This window comes from Marmota flaviventris, chromosome 8 (genome assembly GCF_047511675.1).
Source record: "Marmota flaviventris isolate mMarFla1 chromosome 8, mMarFla1.hap1, whole genome shotgun sequence".
NCBI lineage: Eukaryota > Metazoa > Chordata > Mammalia > Rodentia > Sciuridae > Marmota > Marmota flaviventris.
The window spans coordinates 91213490-91240618 of record NC_092505.1 but is presented as its reverse complement, the minus strand read 5'-3'; the positions used below and the strand labels follow the sequence as shown (position 1 = coordinate 91240618).

The 27129-nt window shown below is 32.5% G+C and overlaps 1 protein-coding gene across 1 annotated transcript in view; it reads left to right on the top strand.

The window, feature by feature from the left end:
* Nucleotides 1-27129, top strand: part of Naaladl2 (N-acetylated alpha-linked acidic dipeptidase like 2) — a 675105-nt gene that overhangs the window by 500790 nt on the left and 147186 nt on the right. Inside the window, exon 11 of the mRNA XM_071614921.1 lies at nucleotides 21761-21856. Within this exon, the coding sequence (XP_071471022.1) occupies nucleotides 21761-21856 (96 nt within the window). The remainder of the gene's footprint in view (nucleotides 1-21760; nucleotides 21857-27129) is intronic.

Here is a 27129-nt window from a genome sequence, read left to right as displayed (position 1 = left end):
TGTCCTATTAAGGAATTTGGAGCCAGACCCCACAATATGTAAATTGGAGCCAACTTTTTCTTCTATCAGCTGCAGAGTCTCTGTTTTGATATCAAGCTCCTTGATCCATTTTGAGTTAACTTTTGTGCATGGCGAGAGAAAGGGAGACTGTTGTTCAGAGGGGGAAAAAAAAAAGATGAGTCAAATTTGGGAGAAGGCAAAAGATAGGCCTCTTTTCTTTTTTTCCCCAAGTAAGTACAGATGTGATCTCTACTTTATCCAACCCCTTCCTCTAATCTTCATTTGCTCTTCAGATGGAAGATATCTAGATGTAGTTTTCTTAGGTTTCGATCCATATTTATTACAGCATAGACTTCCATTTCTAATTTTACGGAATGATAAGTTGATCCCTGTATTATCTTTATGTTTTATAATAAATTATTTGACTAAAAAGTATGCCTATCCTTCCTGTGAATAAAATAATTACTCTCCTAAGAGTATCCCCTTGTAGCTGAGTGTCTTTTGGTGAGAAAGAACTCAAAGGAAATTCTTCCCCTAACAAAGGTGGCAAAGAGGAATGCTTAAGTGCTGGACTACATTCTTGCAGCCTGCTTAGCCACCTGGGCCTCTCAACAAGTTTCATCAAAGGTCTTTACATCCCTACCATGTTTTATGCACTCTGAAGAAAACAGAGGGGAAGGACTAAAAAGAAACCAGAACAAACAAAGAAAAAAGGCCTTGCAGCTCCAAAAGATGTCGAACTATTTCTTTTTTCAAGTGCCAAGTAATCACTCAGCATACAAATGAAAACTTAAGGCCCCAGAACCTTGGTTAAAAGCAAACAATGTAACTAGGAGTTTTTTGAAGGAGGCTTGATGGAGAGGCAAGGAGAAATACTAATCCTAATAATTGGAGAGCAAAGAAGTACTGGTTCTCTCTTCTGCTGGTCCAAGTAAGGTCAGAAGAACTGGAAAATGCTTCCCCCCCCAACCCCATTGGTTTTCTTTATGTGAAAATAGCTTTGCCGCTGAAGATGTTGGACAAGAATGAAGGGGCAAAAGGAATAACAAAAGAAGAAAGTCATTTGTCACATTAGAGACAAAAATACTATCTTTCGGCATAAATCCAGGTGCAATGAATACATAGTGTGTGAGGAATAACATTGCAGAAACCCACTCTGCTGAAACCACTGGAGGCTCATTAGCAGATCTTTCTGGTGGCACAAGGCATCATGGCACAAGAGGTCTGGCCTCTTACTCTGATTTGTGAAGAGACTGTGTTGAATTTGTTCCTAATCCTTATTACAATTTGCCTCCACTTGGGACAAATAGAATAGTGTTGGAAAAAACCTATTCCCATTCCTTTCTTCTGGCTCTCTAACTGAAGTGTCAGAGAGCAAAGCAAATTTCAGGCCACCACTGCTTTCTTTGTAAATAAGCAGGTGGGCAGGGAAGCCTGAATTCCAGCAGCACGTCTGCTTGTCCATGGCGATTTTGGCCTTAACATAAAATGTAACAAGCAATTGAGCTGCTTATGTTGTTGTTGTTGTTTTTTTTTTTTTTTTTTTTTTTTTTTTTTTTTTTTAATGTCTTTTATGCCATACCAAATGGTGAGGAAAGAGAAGACCACAAAAGCTATTGAATTGCCGTTCACTCAATGAATATATAAATACGTGGAGTACAGGAAGCAGGTATACTGTGAAGTTTGCCTTCTTTTTTCAACATGAAGAAAATTTGGGTTTTAAAGCCAAATAATTTTCAAATGAAAGTTCCACTGAAGTTCAACATGTATTTTTTTTTCAATTCAAGTATTTGTATTAATAAACACGATACATGAACATTGTTGGAAAAATAGAAAACAGACAATAGTATAAAAACAATTCATTTATGACCCCATATTTGTTGATTAAATTTATATTTTTCTCAGTACTTTACATAGATAATAATAGTATGCATTTAATGTATAATTGGACTCCCACCCCCCTCCACTGGCTAACTTAAGGTGTGTCTTTGTTGAAAATTGTAACTCATAATATGAGGTTGCATTTTCCTAATTACATAAAATTATTACCATATTTGTGTAATCCTTGATAGATACTCATATATACTTTAAATAGAAATCATCTCTTTTGTTGACAAAGGCAATAGAGTGACAGGGAAAAAAGGTGGCATAAGGGTTCAAAGTATTATTTGCTAGTTTTTGCCTTATATTTATTTCCAAGGGTAGGGAAACATTCTTTGCAATGTTATAAAATCAGATAACAGCTACCATGTAGTTCAAATTGGTTATAAATTAGCATGTTTTCAAAACTCACGATAATGCTTTCTTCTCAACCACACCTCAAAAACAGGGAAGCAGTTAACTCCCAGTAACAGGGATTTTGTTAAAAGGTATCTGTTGAAGTCAATCTTATGATTTAATTTAATTGTTCTGGATGAGGCCCAGGCATCAATGGTTTTTATAGCTCTCCAGGTGATTTTAATGCACAGCTTGAGAAACAATTGGTCAGATTCAGAAAAGCTAGTAACATGTGGGAAAATAAAGCGCCCATACAGAATATACCTAATATAAAATCCGAGCAATTTAGAATATCACACACTAACTGTAAACTCAAGTGCAACACGTTAAGGACTTTCATAATTCCCCATGTCAGTGGCAAAGCCTGGTTCACAATTCTATCTTTTGATTCCCAAAAGCTGCTGGAATGTGATATCACCTAAACAGCATGTCCTGCACGTACGTATTTATCTTGCATTTAATGAAAGTTATATTTTCCAACTTCAGATTATGTGCTTATGGATAATTTACTGAAAATATGCTACATATTAAAATATTTTTCTTCTTTTAATCTTTTAAATAAGATGAACCTGTTTCATTTTCCTAAATGTACACTTTTTAAAAATTTCAGAAAATGTAATTTACAACAAACAGTTCATCGGCAAAAATGAATCCCATACCCAATGCTTTATTTATTGGAAGAGGAATTCATTCTATAGATAGCCTGCAGGGCAGACACAGAAGTATTTTTGTTTCATTTTTCTTTTTATCTTCTCTCCCAGTGTTTCTTTCTCCTTCATGCTTCCCCAGACTTTGGCATATACCTTGCATGCAAAATGAGACCATTCTTTAAACAGTTTTATAGCAGTTGCGTAGGGGTGTGAAATTTGGGAAACAAGTCTTTTAAACATAGGTTGATTTAATAATATTGTAGATTTAAAATGAATTAAATTCAGGGAAACTATGATAATCTTTTTTCCCCCCACCACAGGTTTACCAAGTGTCTGTGCTCTGCAAAGTATAATTTGCTTCCAGAGTGACATCGTAATATAAATAGCAGATGCTACCATTTTGCCACTATGCCTAGCTTAGATTTTGTTTATATCATTGACTATTGTTCATTCTAAAATATTTATAAAACAAAATAAACACTGAACTGAGCCACTACCTCCTGCCATCTCCATAATACATACATCTAAAACTATAATTTCATTGATCCAAGGCCCCACGTGACTTATTTTTTCTAGCTCTGATGATTGCTTGTACTCAGCATTTTTCTATGTTGAGACAATTTTTCTTCTGGATAACAGTGTATAGTTTCAAGATCACTAGCTAGAATGGAAACAGGTACCTAAAAAGGAGATGTTTACAGCGATAGGCCTATTAGTCTACATGAAAATTGAACTTTGACTTCATTGTCACAATTCACCTGAGCTAAGCCAATAGAAACCAAAAAAAAAAAAAAAAAGTCTAGTCTTTAACACTGGATGTAGTGAAAAATGTAAAATATTTATAATCCTTAGGAATATTTTGGTCTGTTTAAAGTTTATGAACTCAGCAATAGACAAAAAAAGAAGTTGATTTACTTTTTGATTCCTTAACTTCCATATTTCCCTCCCAGGAACTACTAGTAATAGGTCATTTTTGTTTTGTAAATGACTGATAGTTTTGTTGGGCTGTTTTGTAAGCTTTATCTATTCAACAGCATGGTGACTAAAACAAGTGTTGGTCTATTTACAGGGCCCCAGAGTCTCGTCACTTGCTGACTAATTCTCCGGACTGGGTCAATCAGTCACCTTCTTTATACAATGGTTTCTTGAAACATATTAAGAAGGATTCACTAGTTCCCAATATTGTTACCATCCCTGAAATACTAATCCTAAATTTAAGATAGGGAGTTGGAAATCATTTCTAGAAATTGGTATTAAGCTTTCATTTGTTAAGATTTTACTGTTATCCATTTAATGTAATAAGGACTTAACACACATTATTTCATTTAATTTAAAAACAGGAAAACATAGAACACCCAGTGAAGGCAGATTTTTACCAGCTTTTATACTAAATTAGGAAATGAGAATTGTTCTGTAAACGATACACAATCTGATGACATGTCATTATAGAAGACAGATAATTATATGGAGGAAGACTAAAATAATCATTGTTCAAGTAAATTACATGTTTGGGACATTAGCAGATACAACTATATAAATAAAATTTTGTTACCACCATCTGGCTAACATGAGAAAAGAGCTTTGTTTTGTAAAAAAATTATCTGATGAATTCTGTAGTAGATTTCTTTTCTCCACAATGACAACTTGACCACTTTTAAATTAAGTATGGCTTCCTTTATGGCTCCATATTCTTTAACATATGTCTTTTCTGGCATATGTCCCAAAAAACTATAAAAAATAATGTTATTTTTCATTTTGTAATCATATTGTAGCCCAGACATAATTTATAAAAGTGAGAGACATATATGCAACTATCAGTTTTTGTGATATTTTAGAGTGAATTTATATGCACAATTTTGAAAAAAAAAAGATTCATGTATAGTACTATAACTATTTATAGTATCTAAAAACATTGAACATTAGAACTGACATGCCATCGATAGAGTGAGATCAAGCTTACTCACTCTTTTTTTTTTTAGAGAGAGAGAGAGAGAGAGAGAGAGAATTTTTTTAACATTTATTTTTTAGTTTTCGGCGGACACAACATCTTTGTTTGTATGTGGTGCTAAGAATCAAACCTGGGCTGCACGCATGCCAGGTGAGCACGCTAACACTTGAGCCACATCCCCAGCCCTCCGTTTAAAATCTTAATGATATCTCTTGATTACCTTCAAAATGAAGTCCAAATTCCTTGGCATTTCACTAAGATTTTCAGTGATCTCCCATTGCCTCAGGCTCTTGCCAGTGCCCAGCTTATACATTTTAGCCAACAAACCTCAAAGAGTATCAGCTTTGGGGCAAGGTATTCATCTTCTGTTATTGTTTCTACTTTTTCCTTTGCTTGAAATATATACTTTTCATTTCACTAAATGTTATCTTCTGAAATTAAACTGAGATGTATTTCTCTTCTGAGAATACAGAAGGTGGTTGGTTCTGATGCCCAACTCAGCATATGGGATTAGCATGCAGGGCATGCCATTATGTTAACTTCATTCTAAGTTAAAATACATAAGTTAACATACATGTTTCATACACTCATGAACAGCCATGCACGTATGTATGCAATGCATACTTTTAGTGGTAAAGACAGCTAATGTCTTTGTTAGTAGTATCAAATCTATTCCTAAACTCACACACACACACATAGACACACACACACATGCTTAAATAGGCTATGTGCTTGAGTAAATTGCTTTTCTCTCTGTCACTCTTAAACACATTTACGCACAATTCTGTGCATTTTTATCTTTATGTCTCTTGTTTGACTGCTATGCAAGTTCATTGGTTGAGTTTTGATCTTTTTTGAACATGTGCAAGTACTGACCTGTAGCTTAAAAAACACTTCTTGAACTACTATAGATGAGGTGAGAAAGGATGACAAGACTTAAGAAATATCCCTTAGCCATGCTGATGGCTATGACACTTTAGACACCAGATTTTAAGTCCTCACCTTCCTCCTCACTGGTTTTACAATTAACTATTTACTATTTTTAATTTTTAATTCTTAAATAATTCTATAAAATATACTCTAAAATATTCTGGGCATTTGCAAAATAAAAAAGCCACCATTTTCCAATTCATGCAGAATTCTGATCACATGTGATTCCGATACTCAAAGATAATCTATTTGAATAAAAGCATATTTGTTAATATATCTGAACTAATACTAATTCTGGGATTATAGAGTTTAATAAGACCCATTAATATAATTGGTTTTAGCATTTGTTTAATAGCTATCATGTACTAGCTACCTAAGTAGTTTTCTTATCATCTTATTTGATAATATTTAATAATGCTATTTGACTATTATTATTACTGATATTACTAAAACATAATATTTTACAAGTATATAGATATACCAATACACAATATTACTCTAAGGATGCAGTATTAAAACTCCAATGTCACTCATCAGAAACTGAGTGTCAGAGAGCAAACATTTCTGATTGTTCTCTAATGGAGAGTAATGGGAGTCAGAATTCAAACTCCCGGTCCCAAATTCCCATTGAACTTAGCATCCCATCCTGCCTGCATTGAGCAGTTTGATGGGCTTCACTGCCCTCCATCTATCCAATTATACCAGGATAACTTAGTCATTTTATAATGGGATGAGAATCTTGATCAAGAATCTATTCCAAAGGCAAATAAATAATCTCAAATGAAATTAAATGCAAACACTCAACTTTTCTGAAAATACCTTAAAAATGTAAAATTTGCTGAATTATAACTGCATTACTTGAAAGAGAAATGAGTCATTTGTAAAATGATGGTCATAAGTTTTTTTTTTAAAACAACGGCTTTTCTTTTTCCAACCTGAAATTCCCCTTCAATTGATTCATAAATCAATTAATTACCATTGAGAGACCCAAGGGCAGCAGAAAATCGGGTCCAAATTAAAAAGAAAAAGAAGGCAATTTGTTTTAAGTCTGAAAGTTTAATGTTCAATCGAAGTTTAATCAGAAGTGACCCATTGTTAGAAAAGGAGAACGTCAATGTCTTTTTAATTTCACTGTCATTAAATGAGGACATTCAGGAACATGGAGATAACTGATTATTTTCAAGTGAAAATTAAGGAAAGATAGTATCAGAAGTCAACTAAAAGCATATTTTCTTTCTTTATATTTTAATTCACAGAGGAAATAGTCTGTTCTATTGGAGGTTGGCTTGCTCTTCCAAGTGGAGCTACATAGAGTCCTTGGAGACAAATGTAACCACATGTGCTTTATCTACTGGGACGAAGATAGCAGTGCGTTTCTTTAATACCAATTTATTCAATTAAGTGGGATTTTTGCTTTAGTGAATTGCAGAATTAATTTGGTGTCTTCATTGATTTCCAAACAAGTAAATGGAATGAATGACTAAAATGAATGCATTTAGCCAAAGGAAAACATTGCCCCAAACTCAAGATATTCAAGAAATCATTCTTAGTCTTTAAAATTAAATCTACCTGTATTCCCTGAGATACATAGGAAAATAAAGACTTTCACTTAGCCTTTAATCAGTAATAGCTATAATAAAAATACATAATTTGCCCAGGGATATCTATACTGAATTTAGTATTTGACAAAAAATTTTAAGATGATGATAATAATAATAGGATGAATGGTAAAATTTCGATAGACTACTGTTTCAGCTTTAATTTCCCTGGTTGTTTTCACCCAGATTATGTAAAAGGAGGTCAATCCTATAAAGCTAATGTCTTCCTATTTCTAGCCAAAGGACTTTGAAAAGCTAAATATGTCTTCCAGGATTTGAATAATGCATTTGTTTCTTCTTAAACCGATGTTTAGATTCTTTTGCCCTTAACTTTAAGACCTTCAAATCCCTCAATTTTTTCACAGTTGATTAAGTACAGCCCTGAGAAAAGCACTGCCTGACTGTTCTATAGAAAGCTTTTCAGGAGGCTAACAGGCTCTGACCTCAGAGAAATGCTGCAGTTAAATTGACTTGAGACCTTACCAGAGACCAGATTGTACAAAAGACCACAATAAGTATGGAGTCTTCATTATTGAGGAAACTTCTGCCCGCCATAAGATGTGAGAACAACAGTTTTTCTTTTCCTACCTTGCAACTTATTTGTGTAACTTCTACATTCTAAGTGATACATAATGCCGCAGTCTGGCTGGGCACAAATCACAAGCCACTGAAGCAGGAACAAACTTTATTTCTGAACTCCACCAGCACACTCCACGCACACTCCACACACCCTCCCGGGGAACTCTCCCGAACGCCACGTGGCTCCTCCTGGAACCACACACCGGAAATCCCCCATCCGGCACTTCCCCAACCAATGCGAACTCTTCAGGAATCCCCGTTGAGCTCAACTGGAACTCAAGGGGAATTCCGCCAGAACTCGCTGGCATCACCTCTCAACCACTACTCTGGCAAAAATGCCATGCGTCATCCCAACTCGGCTGTGGCCCTCAACAACATAAAATGCTAATTGTGTCACTATGCCATGGGGTGCAGTGTCTCGAACCTGTATGTAACAAATATCTAGCAGTAGAGTTGAACCCGTTATAATAAAATGCATTAGTAAAAATGGTAAGTAGCTGCTGCTCTGAGCCCCTACAGGCCTTTCCCTCATCTACTCTGGGTCTGACCTCCAGGATCCTCCAGGAACCAGCTGATTGATGGTTAAATAATCCTAGAATCATCTATTAGTGTATCTGATACTTAGGAGAACAACTTTCTCCCTCCCCAAAGGAGACAAGTTGAAGAAAAGAGTACTCAACTAACCATTTAATGACTTGGAGTTATGGGACTACCTCCTTCACTTCACACTCATTGAAACTTTATGAGAAAATAGAGATAGAATCATTATTGCTTTAACTCAGCCTTTACTGTAAGGGTCTGCAATATTTTGAGGAAATTTAGTTTCATACATTCTGTTTTTCAAACTGAAATATGATAAAATACTGCATGGATTTAAAGTTAGTAAAGAAGAGATAAGTTTCAAGGCTAAGATAAAACAAGGGCAAGAAAAGATTTTTAAATGACAGTATTATACAGTTGTGATTTTTATTCATATAAGAAAATTATAGGAAGTGAATATAGATTTCATTTTTTTTCTCACCTACAATCATTCTTGAAAGCATATAAGTAAATATTTACAGTATTATGATCTATATGCTGCATTTTATAGACAGTGTATTTTATAATGTTTAAGAGCACTGATACTATCTGGGTTCTTTCTCCATATTTAATGCTTAGGCAAGATATATAAAATGACTGTGCCTCAAATTCTTTATTCATAAAGTGGGGATAATAATGTATTTACTTTATTGAGGATTTTATATCAATTGAGCTATATTTGCATTGTGTTTCATTAATATTAGATACTATTCATGATGCATAAAGTATGTTTTATCTATAGATAGTTCCTTATTTCATGGACTATCTATAGACAGGTATATTTCTTTTGTACATCAGTGATTTTCAAGTGGCATATAATACCCCTACCTTCCCCCCAATATTCTACTCACACAAAATTGGCTTGCAGAATCTCTGAAACAATCAAGACAATTAATACTTATTTTAAAATGGTACTTGGCTTACATATGTCTATAAACTCAAGCTTAAATTATAAGACATCTTTCACAATAAATTATATTTAAATGTTGGGAGTGCTTATGACCTCCTCCTAAGTAGTATTTAGCATATGTATTGAAAACTCTGTTAAGCCTCCTACCAATCAGAAAGTCTATATTATCTTGACATTTTGCCATGTAGCTATTACTTCTGTAGAAAAGTGTTTCCATTAAGTGTTTTGTTTATTTTTCATGTTATGGAGTCATGAAATTGCCTACTGACCTTCTAAAGCCATCTCCTATTGAAAGTGTAGAATTGTGTAGTTGGATGTAGGGTTGTAAGTGTAAGGACCTCTGTAAGACTCAAATGACCAAGGTTAACTTTTCAGTCCTGACCCAAGGTATGCAACCATGAAAACATTGAATAAATGCACCAAAAAGCAATTTTTTTAACCTATAAAACTGGCATCTTGCAAGATACTAAAGGATTTAAAAGTGCTTCTCAAATTTTCATCTTTCAGGAAAATTGAATTAGAAAATCAAAATGCTCAGACTGACCTAAAGTATTAAATCTAAATTTACCATGTAAAGGCATTAAGACAAAACAAATAAAAAACAAAGCCTGCAATCTACTCTCAAGTTTTTTTAGAAGAGAAAAAATAAATATTTTAATATCAAAAGATGAAAATACAACTTAAGGAAAATGGCAGCACTTTGATTTAATATATTTAGTTTTATGAAAAAAAGTTAATTTTCTGCATTTCTTGTTTTGTCTTGGACTAGACTACAACACTAACTTTTTCAACTAGCATTTGACTTAAATGAAGGTGAGTGAATCCTGATGGATCAGTAAATGTAGTTCCTTAAGCAAACACCGACATCCTTCTTAGCCTGTTACCTTCCTTTGCAAATTGGAGAAAATAGTACCTTAATGTTAAAGCTATTATATGGATTGACCGTTCTAACATGATTTTAAAAGTTTTACATGTATTAGCACATTAAGTTTGTATGATGATATCCTGGGAGGTAAAATTATTTTATTAATTCTACAGATGAGAGAACTGAGGCACAGAGAATTTAAGTCACTTGCCACATGCCAAATATTCAATAAGTATTGCTAAACATTCAATAATATTCATTAATATTAAATATTTGTTATTTATTATAGTATATAACATATAGTATATATAGTATAATATATATTGTTATTCATTTATCATGGAAGGGTTATTGTATATTTATTATAAATATGATACATTGTACATTTATTGCTTAAATAATAATATTTCATTATAAGCAAATATAAATTTAAAACAAACAATTGATTAAACTTGTATTTTAAAGTCTCATATTTATTCAATATTTATATACTTATTTAGTTGTACATGTTCATTAACAATCACTTTATTATTATTGTTATTAAAACATTTAGTGCTGATGTGGGTTATACGCTCTCTATATATTATTCCAAATTTTAACATGAATTCTATACAACAGTATTTAAAATTATTACTTATAGCAACCATATTGGTTTCTTTTTTTCCCATTCTTTTCCCCATTTTGGGATGAGGCAGTAAGAGACAGACAAATTTGCATGCTGTAACACAGTATAGGAACCCTGAAAATATGAAAATGAGAATTTTTGTGCACATCACCTTCTCCCTTCCTGAGAGAGGGAGATGAACAAGGGAAAGAAGGAAAAGTTCTAAACTTCTTACCCTCTAGATGTAGTGGAAGTTATGAGTGTTATGTATGGGATGGAATGCTGTGTTTGTTCTGGGTTTTAGCCCCTTTGAAATGGAAACACATACCTACAGGGAGGTAAATCTCTCTGGTTTTCTATCACTATTCAGTCATCATTTAACTTCTAAGGCTTATCCTTTAATCCAGGTTTTAATAAAGTTTTCTCAGAAAATCCTTACCATGCAGAATATAGAAGTATTCACTGCCTGACAGTGCAGTTCATATTAGGCATTTAGTAAGTAAGAGCTGCATAATCACTATTTTTGATCTCATTCTCTCAAGAGAAACTTCTTGATGTTGCTATAGTCTCCTACTATTAATGGTAGATGCCAAATTTTAAGGCTTTCATTTTAACTTGTTGTTTCAAGAGAATTAATAAATATATTATATATGAATACATGAGTTTTTATAGATGCTTGAAAATTTTTGATATTACATGTTAATACTTGTACAAATTAAGAAAATGTTATTTATTTGGACTGAACCCCCGCCCCATTCTTGTGGATAGTAAGACTGCAGTGATTTCAATAGTAAAACATCATTTAAATCTAATACCCACTTAGCTAAGTCTTGAAAATATCAAGAAATCCTTAAAAGGACTTCAATACTTTGTCTGCAACTCTGATCATTCAGAGAACACAGCCCAAAAATCTCTCATTGATGTGGAGAACTTTATCATGGATCTTTAAATCTTAAAAGGAACTTTGTTGCGTCCAGCTTAGTTTAACAAGCCTGAGCTCTTTATTTTTCTTTTGATTTCTGTAATATCATCAGGATTATCCAGTAATCATTGCCAATTTGGCTTCATTTAGGCATTTGAGATACAGGGATGTGAAATTTGAGTAGCATCAGATGAGAGTTGAAGATTCAGAATCCACCAGTGACCAGCAAAATCTGGGAAAAAAATATCTCTGAATCTCAGTCTATTCACCTAGAAAATGACAGTAGTCACAGCACTTTACTAATCTTAAATGGTTGTGCTATCAAAAAGTAAATATTAAAGGAACATGGAAGGCTTTAAAACACTGAACGCATTCATAAGAAATTATAGGATTAACAGAATAATAGCCAAGATTTCAGTTAACTTAAATAGTTGATAGGAGAGAGGGAAAAAATTACCCATAGTAGAATGAAATGGAGATGCAAACTAGATCTTATGAAACGGGTAATAAGGGGATATTAAGGACAATTTTATAACAAAATATAACAACATATTAGATAATTTATATGAAATATTAGAGGGTAAGAAAGATTTTTTGACATGATAGCTTCATAGAAAGATTATTTTCCTTTGAGATATGATTTATACATAATAGAATGCACAAATCTTAAATACGCTTTGACATTGTATACTCATGTGACCATCATTCAAATCTAGAATTTTCAAAAAATTTGTAGATATTCCATAACTACTTGGAACAGTAGATCGGAATTACCTCAAAGAAGATTACCTCTTCTTTGGCTGAAACAAGAAAATAAAAATTAATTGCACCTTATCTCCAGGTTTTTTAGAAATTTACAAGTCTTCTATTTTATATCTATTCCCAAAAAGAGAAGCAAGAAAATGTCTGGATTGGAATTGAAATCTTGCAGTCTGATGTTACAAAGAACTTTCCCATGCTTTAATACATTGAAGATGTGGGATTGTACTGCTGATCCCAAGAATCTATACCCAGAAACCTGTGAATGTGACCTTATTTGTTAAAAGACTCTGAGCAGGTGAAATTAAATTAGGGATCTTGAGATAAGATCATCTTGAATTACTTGAGTGGGCCCCTATCCAGTGACAAGTGTTCTATTAGAAGAGAAGACAGATGGTGGAAAAGGAAACATGATAACCAAGGCAGAACCATGAGTTATTCAAGCACAGAGAAGGAATGCTTGAAGCCATCAGAATCTGGAAGGGCCAGAAAAGTTTGTCTTCTAAAACCTCCAGGTGTTGAATGCGGGGATGTGGGGCCCTTGGTGGTAGGTAGACAGCAAGGATATTACAGTCAGTCAAGGAGTGATTGACAGTAGAAAAAGCCTGCTGATTTCTCAGACTTTATTCTGTCTTATACACTGGTGGAGATTTTGTTTGTTTTTGAGGCATAAACTAAAGAATATAGCTTCAAAGAATCTTTAGTAATAAATAGGGAAAAAAACAACAATGAATATTAACATCATTTTCTTTTTTTCCTGATGTGAACACATACACAGTGTCAAGTGCCCCACTTCGGCTGAAACAAGAAAATAAAAATTACAGGAGTGTTCTCAAGAAAGTTTCCAGGTTAGGATATTGGAAGAGATGAGTTATCCCTTTAGGATTGATATATAGAGATAATAATTCTTCATTGAGTTAATATTATGAGATCTTTGAAGTTGTGAGGCTGGTAAAGAGGACTATGAACATATTCTACATCTGTTGTTATGTTATTATGGGTTCACTTTTCCAGAATGTCTCCTCATCTACCTTATCTTTATGCCAGGTCCAGTCTTCCATTTATAAAAGCAGAACAGACATGACAACATTAAAAAATGCCAGACAGTTTGTTTTTTTAATGTATATGAAATAATAAATACTTGTTAAGAAAACATAATGGTTTGACAATATCTGCTCAATCTTAAATTATTTACCATTAAAATAGTAACCTGAAGGTATTTATTAGAAAATGTTTCTGAGAGCATCTTTAATGTTTTCCTTGTAGTTATCCCTTAGCTTTCCCAACATCTCATCTGCCTAGAAAGTATACTGTTAAAAATATTATAATAACAACACATGATATGTGTAATGGCTAAGATAATGATTAAGATATGAAAGAAGGCAATAAATATAAGGGAGGTTAGTTTGAAAGTAATCTAAAATAAGAAGACTGTATCCTAAGGAAATATTTGTTCAGCATATGGGACTTTAATACCAAAAATACATGTGGGTTCATTTGAATGATTCACATTGTAAGGCTTACATTTATTTTCCCCATCTCAAGTTACCTTAAAAGAAATGGCAAAATATTTTAGAAAAGCATAAACATACCAACACACACACTCACACACTCACACACACACTCACCCCCCCCACACACACACACACTTTAGCAGAATTTTAGTGTTCATTTTCCTACAACTGTTTCATGACTTCATAAAATCATTCAATTATTTGAATATTCCATGCTTTACTGTGTATATTTGGGTTGAATTAAAAGTTTTAATGTCTTTCTAGGTCTGAAATTAGGATACTAAATCAATATGAATAGAACTATAAAGGTACTTCGACTATTTTCCATAAAGCCTATAGAACAGAGTTTCTTAGAACCTGAAAAAAATAATTGAAATATAAAAATGAGTGTGTTCAGAAAATAATGTGCTAATATTGTTCCACATTTGACCCTTGGATGGTTACACTTCTATATAAATTCCACATTATCTCAGGTCTTTTTTTTTTACTTTTAATAGTGATGAGAATGTTATATTTCAAAAATTATGACTGTAATTACTTTTCCCCTCAGTCTAGCACATTATGAATGTCAGTGCCATTCAAAGGCTGCAAGTGCTTTAATTTCACATATTAAATTTAAGTATTGATGTGTATGTTCTCTGATTTCAGAGAGAAGAATATTGCAATGAGGGACGTACACTTGGGGCTTTTTGGATAACAATTTTATTTAGTCTAAGCAGGGAGTCTTTGATTATATCCTTTAAATTGTACCTATTGCTTATGCTGCTTATGGAGAATAGATGAAGGTTTTAAGGAAATTAGAACAGAAGGTAGGCAAATCTTCTCTTTTAACTAAATACATGAGAAAATTGGGCAGTAGGGAGGGTGCATGGTGTGGGGATGTAAGGGTGAGCTATGAGGTCAGATAAACTGGAGTTGAATACTGGCTTTGTTACTGATTTATGGTATCATCTTGGGCAAGTGCCTGAAACATATTTGTTCTCATTTGTAAAAGTGTGTGTGTGGGGGGGAGGGTAATAATAGCTCGTACCTAAAAGTATGCATGTAGATTAAATTAGGTGATGCATGTGGAACACATGACCTGGGGCTGTGATATAGAAGCAATACAATTATCCTGTTCATCTCAAGCTGTACCTACTGAGTGTTGACCAAAGACTAGGGATGTTTAGAATGGTTTTGCCTAGTGTCTCGACTCAGCCTATGTGAACAAACAATGTTAAGTGATCATTTCTGAAAAATATGCAAAATAATATATTTTTTTGTTATGGCGAGTTGATGTTTATCTGTCTCAATTGAGGCTAAAACTTAATTAAAAATAACCTTCAAGTTTTTCCATTCTTTTCTTCTGTGTATGTACTAATACTGTCTTCTATTGTATTTAAATCCTACAATATCTTTGTCTCCATTCATCATATACTTACAATTCTGTTTTCTAGGTAATATTATTGAACTTTGATTTTCTTTCCTCAAGTTCATTATCTATGAATTCCCTCAAATTTTCTGCTTTAAAAAAATCTCTACTTGTCTTTTGGGTACTTTCTGTTACATTACAAATACACCCATGCCGATTCTATCTAAAATACTATGAATACACTTTTCCTACCTTGATTTTTTAATTTAGCCAATGATTTATTTTTCAACTTCTCAAGATGATCTGTTTTTCTAGAGAAATGTGATTTGGTGTTGATGTCCACTTCTCCTTACATTTTGTCTGCAGCGAATTGCCTTCTGTCTCTTTCACCTATTAGAACTCCTCAGAGACTTCTCTGACAGAAGTCCAGGGACCTCTGAAATTCCACCTCCAACACATATTTTTCTTCTGCATCTTAATTTACTTCCTTTACTGTACCAGTTTTTCATTCAGAACCATTATCTACTTTTCTACCTTCCATGACATCAAATCTGCATGTTCTCCATACACTTCTCTGATGATTTCATCCATAACATTTTCAACAAATTATACTTTATCCTCATACCTCTTAAACATTGGTGTTATTCAGAGTAGTTTTTCTAATTACTCAAAACGTGTTCTATGCTATTACATTTTAGCTACCATGTACATATTTCTAAATTATCTTTATGTCTCAAATCCAGAATTTGGTCTGAACTTCAGACCAATATTGTTATTCACTTTTAGATGACTTCTTTGGAATGTCTCACAAACATCTTACCTTCAATGTTTAAAATTAGATGACTTTTCTATCCCAACCCGTCAGGTGTTTCTATAATTTCTAAATTAACAAATTTCTATCTACTCATACTATCAAACCTAGAAACACTTGAAATTTTGGCTTATTTTTAAGATTTCTGCATCCAATTATTTTCCAATATTGCTAATTTCAGTTATTAAACATTTACCAAACCCATCTCCTCATCTCTTTCTCTAACATCAATCTTTGGTTTTAGTCTCTTGTTCTTTCTCGCTATATTAATGAAATATCCTTCTTTCTAAATTTTTTGTTTCCCAGCATATATCTTAAATTTATGCATTGGTATATGCTATTGTCAATGCAACCTGAAAAAAAAGTTACTGTTTCACTCAACAAATACTTTACCCCTAATTCCTGTCACCTGCCACAATAGTTTTCAAACATTAAGAACTGTACATCTTAAAAGCAAAATTTCACATAGAATGCAATATGTAGAGGCTGATTTTTAGTAATTAAAATTTTTAACCAACTATAATTCTTGGTTACATAGAAAAGTAATTCTTGATCAGAGTGATAAATATCAAACACATTCACCATTAGAGTCACTTCTTCCTCCTTACAGAATAATTTTGTTCGGGTTTTTTGTTTGTTTGTTTGTTTGCTTGATCTTGAGGATCAGGGAAAAAAATCTGATGAAGTCTGGTAAACAGATGAGAGATAAAAGACCATTCTAGGCAGAATAAGAAATAGCGTAAATAAAAAAGCAGAGATATTACAAGTATGGGTAGAGCTGGTGAATACCCTGTTGCAGCAGAAGCAGAAACAATATAAAATGGTACAAAAGAGTTTTGAGAAAAAGAAATGATTAAAGTCTAAAGAATAAAAATAGGATTGGACTTGGTTGTGAAATGACATACTGATGAATTGGGTGCACATCTAGATAACAGGAAGCACAGTTGGCTGTAGGTTATATATAACTGGGTTATGACCAGAGGTAAGAACTTGTAGATGATTGTTCAACCATAGTGTAATTCTATGGTTCAGATGGTAAAGGAAATTGGAATCAAGAATGACATAGATTTTCATATTTTGAAAAATATGTATGCTATCATACAAGATAAGAAATGAAGGCTACAATGAAGGAACACATGATCTTGGTTCAGAACATTATACATTGATGTGTTTGAAGGGTCTTGTGGATAAACAGAAATTATAAACTGAGAACAGGTATCAGGCATAGAGATAAAGATATGGGAGTTATCAATTTGAAGTTGATAGGTGAATCCAGACAAGCAGACAGTTCCACCTAGGGAGTTTATGTAAACAAAATGATTGATTAATACTAAGAACAACATAAAGACTCAAAAGAACAAAGAAAATCTAGTTATAGGAAGGTAATAATATGCAAATGAAGAATGAGGAAAGTCAAATCATAGAGTACAAACAAGAGAATTGGTAAATACTGATAAATGTTACAGAAAAGAGACATAATTAGGGGATATGGGAGGCAAATTGAATTTTACCCCACATCTCAGAAAAAGTTTTATTGTCAATATTTATTCTTCTGCAGTATTCCTAATATGATCTCCAAGTGGCATTCAGTCTATATTTGTTCAAGAATTGCTTAATTTCAGTCCATGAAGGAATTATTCTAAACAAAACACTTTCTTAGTGGTTAATATTGCTTTACTTCCCTGTCTCTGTGAATATAAAATACTATTTAAATAGTAATCATGTACAGTTAATATAATAGCAGTAGAAAATTTTCATAAAGTGTATTCTCTTCTTTTAAATCATTGCATTATTTTTGTAAGGCTATATAAATACTTATTTATTAAACAGAATTGTTATGTTCACATGTGTATGAAGTAGTGGTTTTGTCTTATTGTTTTGAACAAAGTAAAGTTTGATCTTTTTTATGTTCAGATCTCAGTAGATTAAACATCATAAGATTAAGGACTATGGTCTGCATTTAGCACAGTCCCTGGAACATAGTAAGTGTTAAATGAATATTTTTTAAAATTATTATATAAGTGAGGTAGAAAACACAAAGAAGAGTAGTCTATTAAAAGATAAATGAAGGAGCAAGACAATAAAGGAACTGCATTAGAGAATAAGGAACATATTTATAATTTAAATTAATAGGGTTTGCCACTGAATAATTGAAAGTTCAATAAAAATGGCAGTAATTATAATTCCCAGCGTACATCTTTATGGGATCATTCAATTTGAGGCTGGCTGATATTTTACCTATGCAATATTTATGAAGTGTTATTTTTTTAAGTAAGCTAATAAGATAAAAACACTTCAAGAAGTTCATTTAAAACTATTTGTGTGGCAAACTTTTAAGGACATCAAAGATGAATTATAAAGTGAAAATGAATGCAACAGATTATCCATGTTATGCATACACTAATGTAGTTTCAAAATGATCTCCATTTGGAAAATAAATATTATTAAAAGCGAGTTGCTTACTGTCCCTCATAAGATCATGGATTCCCTCTAATTCAACCATCCTACCATAATGAGAAATCCTCTGTATAATGTCCTTGACAAGCTAGTAATGCTCATATTACCATCAGTCTCCACCTCCCTTTCATTATTGTGGTATCTATGGGTTTTAGCACATCAACAGTGCCACAAATGTGGTGTTTCCATGGGCCAGGCACCCAAGAACTTACACATTTCTGAACTATATAATATTTTCCATGTTTCTTATATGAGGTACCTTACCCTGTAGAGAATAATATACCCAGCTAATGAAGTAGAAAAATTAAACTTTTATCCAACGTTTAGGTTGACTACCCAGAATATCTCTAAAAATGTGTTGATAAGCAAAATTAAGTTTATTAGGCCTATTGCCTATTGAAGAATGAATGTGACCTGGTAGTTTGCTAGGTCTACTGTAACAAAGTTCCACAAACAGGGTAAATTAATAGAAATGCATTGTCTACTGTTGTGGCTGTTGTCAGGGTTGATTCCTTCTAAGAGATGTGAGAGAGAACCAGTTCCCCTGCCTCCTGCATGGATTCTGTGAGTTTTCTTGCAACACCTTTGGTATTCCTTGACATGTAGATACATGATCCCAGTCTCTGACTTCATGTACACATTATATTCTCTCTGTGTGTAATTCTGTCCCCAAATATCTACTTTTTAAAAAGACAATAGTCATATTGCATCAGGGACAATTACCACTCCTATACGACCTACTGTAACTTAACTAGTTACAGTTACATCTGCAGTGAGCTATTTTCTAAATGTGGTCACGTTCTGAGTAGGACTTTAATATGTACATTTTTAATGGATTCGATTCAACCCATAATACTGTGTCTTAGCAGGCTTTCTGAATGAGGAAATTAGGAAAGATTATTTATTAAATTTTAGGCATGGGTCATATGAATTTTATGGTAAGACTTTACAAAGTGGAGTACTGGTTGGGACTGAGCAGATGTTCTGACAGTTTTTAGACGAGTGGACAAATGAAAAGAGGAACATGAAACATGTTTTTGTTAAACAAACTGTTAATCCTGATAGGTACTAACACCATTGGTTGATTCATGGTCTTATTTAAAATTGGGAATATGTTGGAGCAGTCAGCTTAATTTTGCCTGATTTCAGTGTTTTTGTACATAGGGAGTAAATCATATACCTTGTCACAGAATTGATTAATACATAAGAACTTGAGATTCAGTTAATTTCACTCCTCATCTATATTAACTTCAATTACATAATCCTAACTTCCCCACCATTGATTGGTATAACCCAAAGTAATTTGTTCTGCTGCTGGATAGCTCCAATGAATAATAAAATTTAGCCTAAATTTGTTACTCTGCTGTAACTGTTGTTGTAGATTGCTTTGAATCTTTCTTCTCCATGATTGTCTCCAGAAAGATTATTAATTCATTGGTCTCTAAGTCTATTTGTCTATCTAGCTTCATTTATCAAGCCCCATGTATTCTACTTTCTAGCCAAATAATCTAGTTCCTTCAGGTTTTCAAGTAAAAGCTATTACTGTAAATAAGAATAATTTTATAGGATGATGATTTTGTTGATATATCTAATAACATTGATCTGAACATAAAAAAGATCAAACTTTACTTTGTTCAAAACAATAAGACAAAACCACTACTTCATACACATGTGAACATAACAATTCTGTTTAATAAATAAGTATTTATATAGCCTTACAAAAATAATGCAATGATTTAAAAGAAGAGAATACACTTTATGAAAATTTTCTACTGCTATTATATTAACTGTACATGATTACTATTTAAATAGTATTTTATATTCACAGAGACAGGGAAGTAAAGCAATATTAACCACTAAGAAAGTGTTTTGTTTAGAATAATTCCTTCATGGACTGAAATTAAGCAATTCTTGAACAAATATAGACTGAATGCCACTTGGAGATCATATTAGGAATACTGCAGAAGAATAAATATTGACAATAAAACTTTTTCTGAGATGTGGGGTAAAATTCAATTTGCCTCCCATATCCCCTAATTATGTCTCTTTTCTGTAACATTTATCAGTATTTACCAATTCTCTTGTTTGTACTCTATGATTTGACTTTCCTCATTCTTCATTTGCATATTATTACCTTCCTATAACTAGATTTTCTTTGTTCTTTTGAGTCTTTATGTTGTTCTTAGTATTAATCAATCATTTTGTTTACATAAACTCCCTAGGTGGAACTGTCTGCTTGTCTGGATTCACCTATCAACTTCAAATTGATAACTCCCATATCTTTATCTCTATGCCTGATACCTGTTCTCAGTTTATAATTTCTGTTTATCCACAAGACCCTTCAAACACATCAATGTATAATGTTCATCATCATTCCACATATTTTTTGCATCCTAAAATCTGGTTACACATGTAACCACAAAATGAATTAGAGTATGTCTGATTCATTTCAGTCATCTTAACACTAAACTTCTAATACTATGTGTTACCATTTTAATGGCAGCACAAATAACCATATGGGATTTCTACCCCCAATTCATCTTTCTATTATTTTGAAGTTAGTTTGAAAATATTTGAAATATTATATAGACTTTGTCTAAGATATTACAGGTGATCATATTTGTCAAAACCATTCTGTTCCACCTGTCTTAAAACAGAAAATTCTAAATTTAAAACAGAATTTCAAATAGGTCTTTTGTAATCAAAACGGATACATATATATCTGCATTTCAGGGGAAAGGGGTGACAGAATGTTAAGAATAATCTCTCTTGCTAAAATAACATTATTTTGTAAATACAAACAATGTCAAGGTTTATAGAATTCTACTCATTTTAATTTACAAATATTCAGTGATGGATAATTAGATCAGTACAATGAAGTTCAACAATCAACAGGAACCTTAAAGCAATTTAGAGTCACTTTGAATCTTTAAAGAAAATCCAATAAGCACTTGAAAAACAAAATCAATGGTGAGTTTTAAATGTTTCCTTTTTGATTTGCCACAGGGTCCAAGTTTTCTCTCTGAGGCCGTTTTTCCTAAAGATGCAACAAAAATTGAAGAAATGGATCCTTTTTTCAACCTTCATGAAACCATAAGCAAGGTAGGGGAAGAGTCTGTCATGAACTCATGAATGGAATTGGAAAGGTTTTGTTGTGACTTTTATTGTTTATGTTGGCAGATGCAAGAAAGAAAAATAATCATGAAAAATAATTTGTAAAGCATGCTAGAAAGAATTTTAATGTATCATATTGCTTTTCTAAGGAGTAAAATTAATAAGCAAATATTCAGAAAAAAAATTCATTCAAGGTCATACAAATCTATAACCAGTATTTTATACTAAAATATGTCCTTTAACCAGTGTTTTATACTAAAATATGTCCTTAATATAACAATTAACTTTTCCTTTATAATCTGAAGGTAGGTTTGTGTTATATTCCTAATGCTCTTCTTTACTTTAGACATTTACATCAATGCAAAATGGGTCTTTGAATTTCTCTGTCCAAAGTTTGCTTTCAATATTCAAGATACTTCTTTGTGGTACTTACTGGATATAGTAAGAAGTGATTCTATTTTTGAAGGAAGAGGTTAGTCTGCTTTAACAATAAGACTTGTTTTTACTCTATGGTAGGTATACTTATATCTTTAGTGCATTTCCTTAGCCATAAGTTTATCGTGAAGAAAATTAAGTTTTACAGTGTGAAATAAATACATTTAATGTTCCTGGCATCACATGACATCATACTCATTTTTACATTTGCCAGTTATTTTTCTGAACTGTCAAAACCTGCCTTTTGGGATAGATTTTATAAAGGATATTGACATTTCAGTACTTTAAGAATAATCCATATTTATATGTACTTACTTGAAAGATTAAATCATCTTTAAATCTTAGTGAAATTTTACAAGGTTCTTTTTCTCCTTCAAAAAGAGGAAGTGTGGCAAAATGAACCAAGCTTTGGTGATGGAGTGAGCTCAGGAGAGAAACAAGAGTCTAAGGCCATCTCTGACGTTTAAGAGCTAGAATTTATTTTATTTCTAAACCTTTAAAATAAGAGAAGTGTGAGTTATATTTTATTTAAAATTGTTCTAAGCTTGAAATATCTGGATCTTAGCTAAATGTTTATCATAGTTTTATTTCTAGTCTATCCCAGTTCCATATTTTACTTTTTAATATCTCCATCATTTGATTTTGTATTATTATTTGGATATAAGAAGAATAGAAATGAGCTTAACTACTTCCTTAGTATCCACAATCTTAATACTTACTGATTATATATGTGTGTGTATATACCTACATATTATTACACACATGTATAAATATGTATATATATATGAACTAATATATACATATATTTGGGTGAACATATGCATATACTTTATGACAAATAGATGCATATTTTAAAATATTCTGGCTACTTAGAATATATGTTTTTACTTATTTTTAAGCAAATAATTTGAAGATTTAAAGGTAATGGAATAATGATATTTTCTCCATTTTCCTTGTTTTTCTGATGATCAGAAATATCAAGGATTTTGGTGGTAGGGGTGATTTGAGACCATATTAACATTAGATATATAATGAGATGAGGGTATTGTTAGCAAAGAAATGTTGGCTCTTTTATTATAGAGGTATGCACACACATGCTAATTCTCAGATCTTAGCTGTATTTAAGAACAGTGCTGAGAACATGTTGAGAAATAGGCATGGGTTAGGAAGGGAGAAGGGGAGCCTGGACATTTTTAAGAGATCAGTATTTAATGTGAACTAGACAGAATATAAGAGATTATTAAAAGAGAAGGTATAAATGTTTTTATATATTTTCAAATATATTTGATGTGTAAATGGATATTTCATTAAACCACTAAATGAATATTGTGAAAAATCCATGTCTGTGAAAAAAAAAAAATAGAACCCATTTAAAGGCAGAAACAAGAGTTCTAGGAATTTTTTTTTTATGGCCACATGTATTATCCAGTATTAATTTTCTCTTCCCAATTATAGTGGATACTTTCATTGATGTTGTAGACATGGACAAAGGGAAGAAAAGGATCTTTACGGTTTAATCATTTTACAAATAGCAGAACTGAGGACCTGTACAAAGAACTGTTTAATAGTGTCTAAATTTATTTCAATGTGAATTTATTGGAACAACAACAAAATAAAAGCACCTATTAAGTATAGAATAACTGAACAAAATACATGATGAGAAAATATGGAGCTTGGATTTTAGTTCTGTTTTAGCTACCAAATTGCCATCTTATTTAGTACAATGTTATTTTTACACCAATAAGTCATACACTCCCAGTGTTCTTCCTCACTTGCAAACTCTGAAGTCAGAAGACACGATTTATTGTGTTTTCTCTAGAAATGTTGCATGTGTGTGATTCAGTACCATTATTAACATTAAAAAATTATAGGGCTAAAATCATTAAATAGATTTGTTACCTGCATTTTCTGAATTTTGTTTTTACTTTAAGGCAAAAATCTGTCTAATTCATGCTTTCTTGCTTTCTCTCAAAGATGTGAAAATATGTATGTATTTATCTCCAAAGTATGAAAACAGAGAGCTAAAGTAATTAATTCAATGCTGAGAATACAGGAAGTGACCCAAATGGACTTGTGAAGAATTGAGGTCTTAACCAACCTAGATGCCCTTCAATAGACGAATGGATAAAAAAAAATGTGGCATTTATACACAATGGAGTATTACTCTGCATTAAAAAATGACAAAATCATAGAATTTGCAGGGAAATGGATGGCATTAGAGCAGATTATGCTAAGTGAAGCTAGCCAATCCCTAAAAAACAAATGCCAAATGTCTTCTTTGATATAAGGAGAGTAACTAAGAACAGAGTAGGGACGAAGAGCATGAGAAGAAGATTAACATTAAACAGGGATGAGAGGTGGGAGGGAAAGGGAGAGAGAAGGGAAATTGCATGGAAATGGAAGGAGACCCTCAGGGTTATACAAAAGTATATACAAGAGGAAGTGAGGGGAAAGGGAAAAATAATACAAGGGGGAGAAATGAATGACAGTAGAGGGGGTAGAGAGAGAAGAGGGGAGGGGAGGGGAGGGGAGGGGGGATAGTAGAGGATAGGAAAGGCAGCAGAACACAAAGGACACTAGTATGGCAATATGTAAATCAATGGATGTGTAACTGATGTGATTCTGCAATCTGTATATGGGGTAAAAATGGGAGTTCATAACCCACTTGAATCAAAGTGTGAAATATGATATATCAAGAACTATGTAATGTTTTGAACAACCAACAATAAAAAAGTTAAAAAAAAAAAAAAAAAAAAAAAAAAAAAACATTGTGGACCAGAAAAAAAAAAAAAAAAGAATTGAGGTCTTTAGAATGTCTCATTTCACTAGGGGTAATGGTGGTGTTTTCACAGCATGTCACATGTTTATGACATTCCTGTTCCACATAATAGCACAATATGATAAAAACAACATTTGACCTATATTAAAAGATGCACTAGGATCAATTCTTGTCTATCAATTATGCCAAACTGATATGAAATATAAGAAATACTTAGTAAAATTGTGACACATATTTAGTACTAAATATTAATATTTAGTATTAATGAACAACCAGTAGTATAATATTAATAAATATCAAAACATTTTCAAGAAGCTAGAGTAAATGAAATATTAGAGATATATTCCTTGTTCCTTCCAATAAAGTTTATATTTGACATAACATTGTAAGTCACATATTCTTAGTTATCTATTTAAATAACACAATAAATACATGCACTTAGTATCATCAGTGATAATAGTGGTATCATCTTGTATCCTTTCCAAGTGAGTAACAATTTGCATTCTAGACTTTCTCTATACATCATATATGCTTTTATGTGAATATAAATAATTTCTGCATATAAGTTAAGAATGTATTATTTGTGCTGTACTGAATTTAAATAATATTTTAAAATAAATGTCATATAGTATGTGAGTTGTGAGTCCTTGAAGGTGGGTATTCAATGTCCTGTAGTGTTTTTTTTTTTTATGAAGTTTGAATTTGTCTTGGCATTTGTCTTTTTGATGTAAAGCATAGAACCTAAGAAAGTAATGCATGAAGCTCAATATTGATGCCAAAAGGTGTAATCCATCATGGCTCCAGTGACTGTCAGGGGGGTCCATATACAGTTGCTGAAGGGCGACCCATGCTGCATCAATGTTGAGGCTGTTTTTCTTATCCTCTATAATTGCCTTAAAGGTAGTATTTGTTTTTAAAATTATCATAGAAGCCAAGGTATGTCTTTCGAAATTAAACATGAAATTAAATACCAGTATAAATCTTAGCTGCTTAATCTTTCAATAACTGAATAAAAACCAACATGGATTCATGTTTTGAAATAGGCTTATTTACACTCTCCTTTTACACCTAGCAATTTTCTAGCTATGTTTTCAAATCTTTAGCATTTCACTCGTAAGCTGCTATTAGTTATCTAAGCATTCTAGTAGTCTACTGTAAATCACACATGGAGCAAAAACACTTGATATTCCAAAACAATTAGTACACAGGAATTGGTCCCAGGGAATTAGTAAGGCAAGTAAATTATTTCATAGTGTGTTACAGGAGATGATCGTAATGTGGACAAAATATAGAAGGGGCAAAAAAAAAAAAAAAAAGAAAAGACTAAGGATAGAATGATTTATGTAATCTGTGAGGAAAGGATGGAAGGAAGAAGATGGAACCGGAGATTACTATTAGAAGATTTGAAGAATTCACCAGAGAAATGACATTTGAGAGATTTAGTAGTTTTAAACTTTGTCTTAATGTCATTGAGCTTCCCCTGAGAGTGATTTAAAGATTGGGCTGGGCTGTTGGTGATAGTGTGTGAAAAATAATGATGTGTATTTTAGAAAAAAAATGACAGATTTGTGAGACAATTTTAGAATCAAATAATATGTTGCATAATATATGAAACACAAAGAAGAGTGAGGAATCAAGGGTAATTTTAATAGTTATATCTTAAGCCAAGTTGATATTATTGGTTAATTATTAACTAAATCAGGAATTGGTTTGGAGAAAGTGATGACTTTGACATTGGACATGTGGATATTTGGCATGGTATGGTACATCCAGGCAGATGTATTCAGGAGGTAGCTGGACACATATGAGTTTCCTTGGGAAATCCTGGCCAACAATGCACTGTAGAATATATATAGTGTCCACTACTCACAAATCAATTTAAACTAAAAATTAATTTTGATTAAATTAGAATTTCAATTAGAGTTTTAATTCTTCAGTGACATTAGCCACAACTCATGACGGGTGGCCAGGTATGCCAGAAGCTACTGTGTCTCAGCAGATTACAAAAAAATTATAGCATCATTGGCAATGCAGGTGATGTTACCCT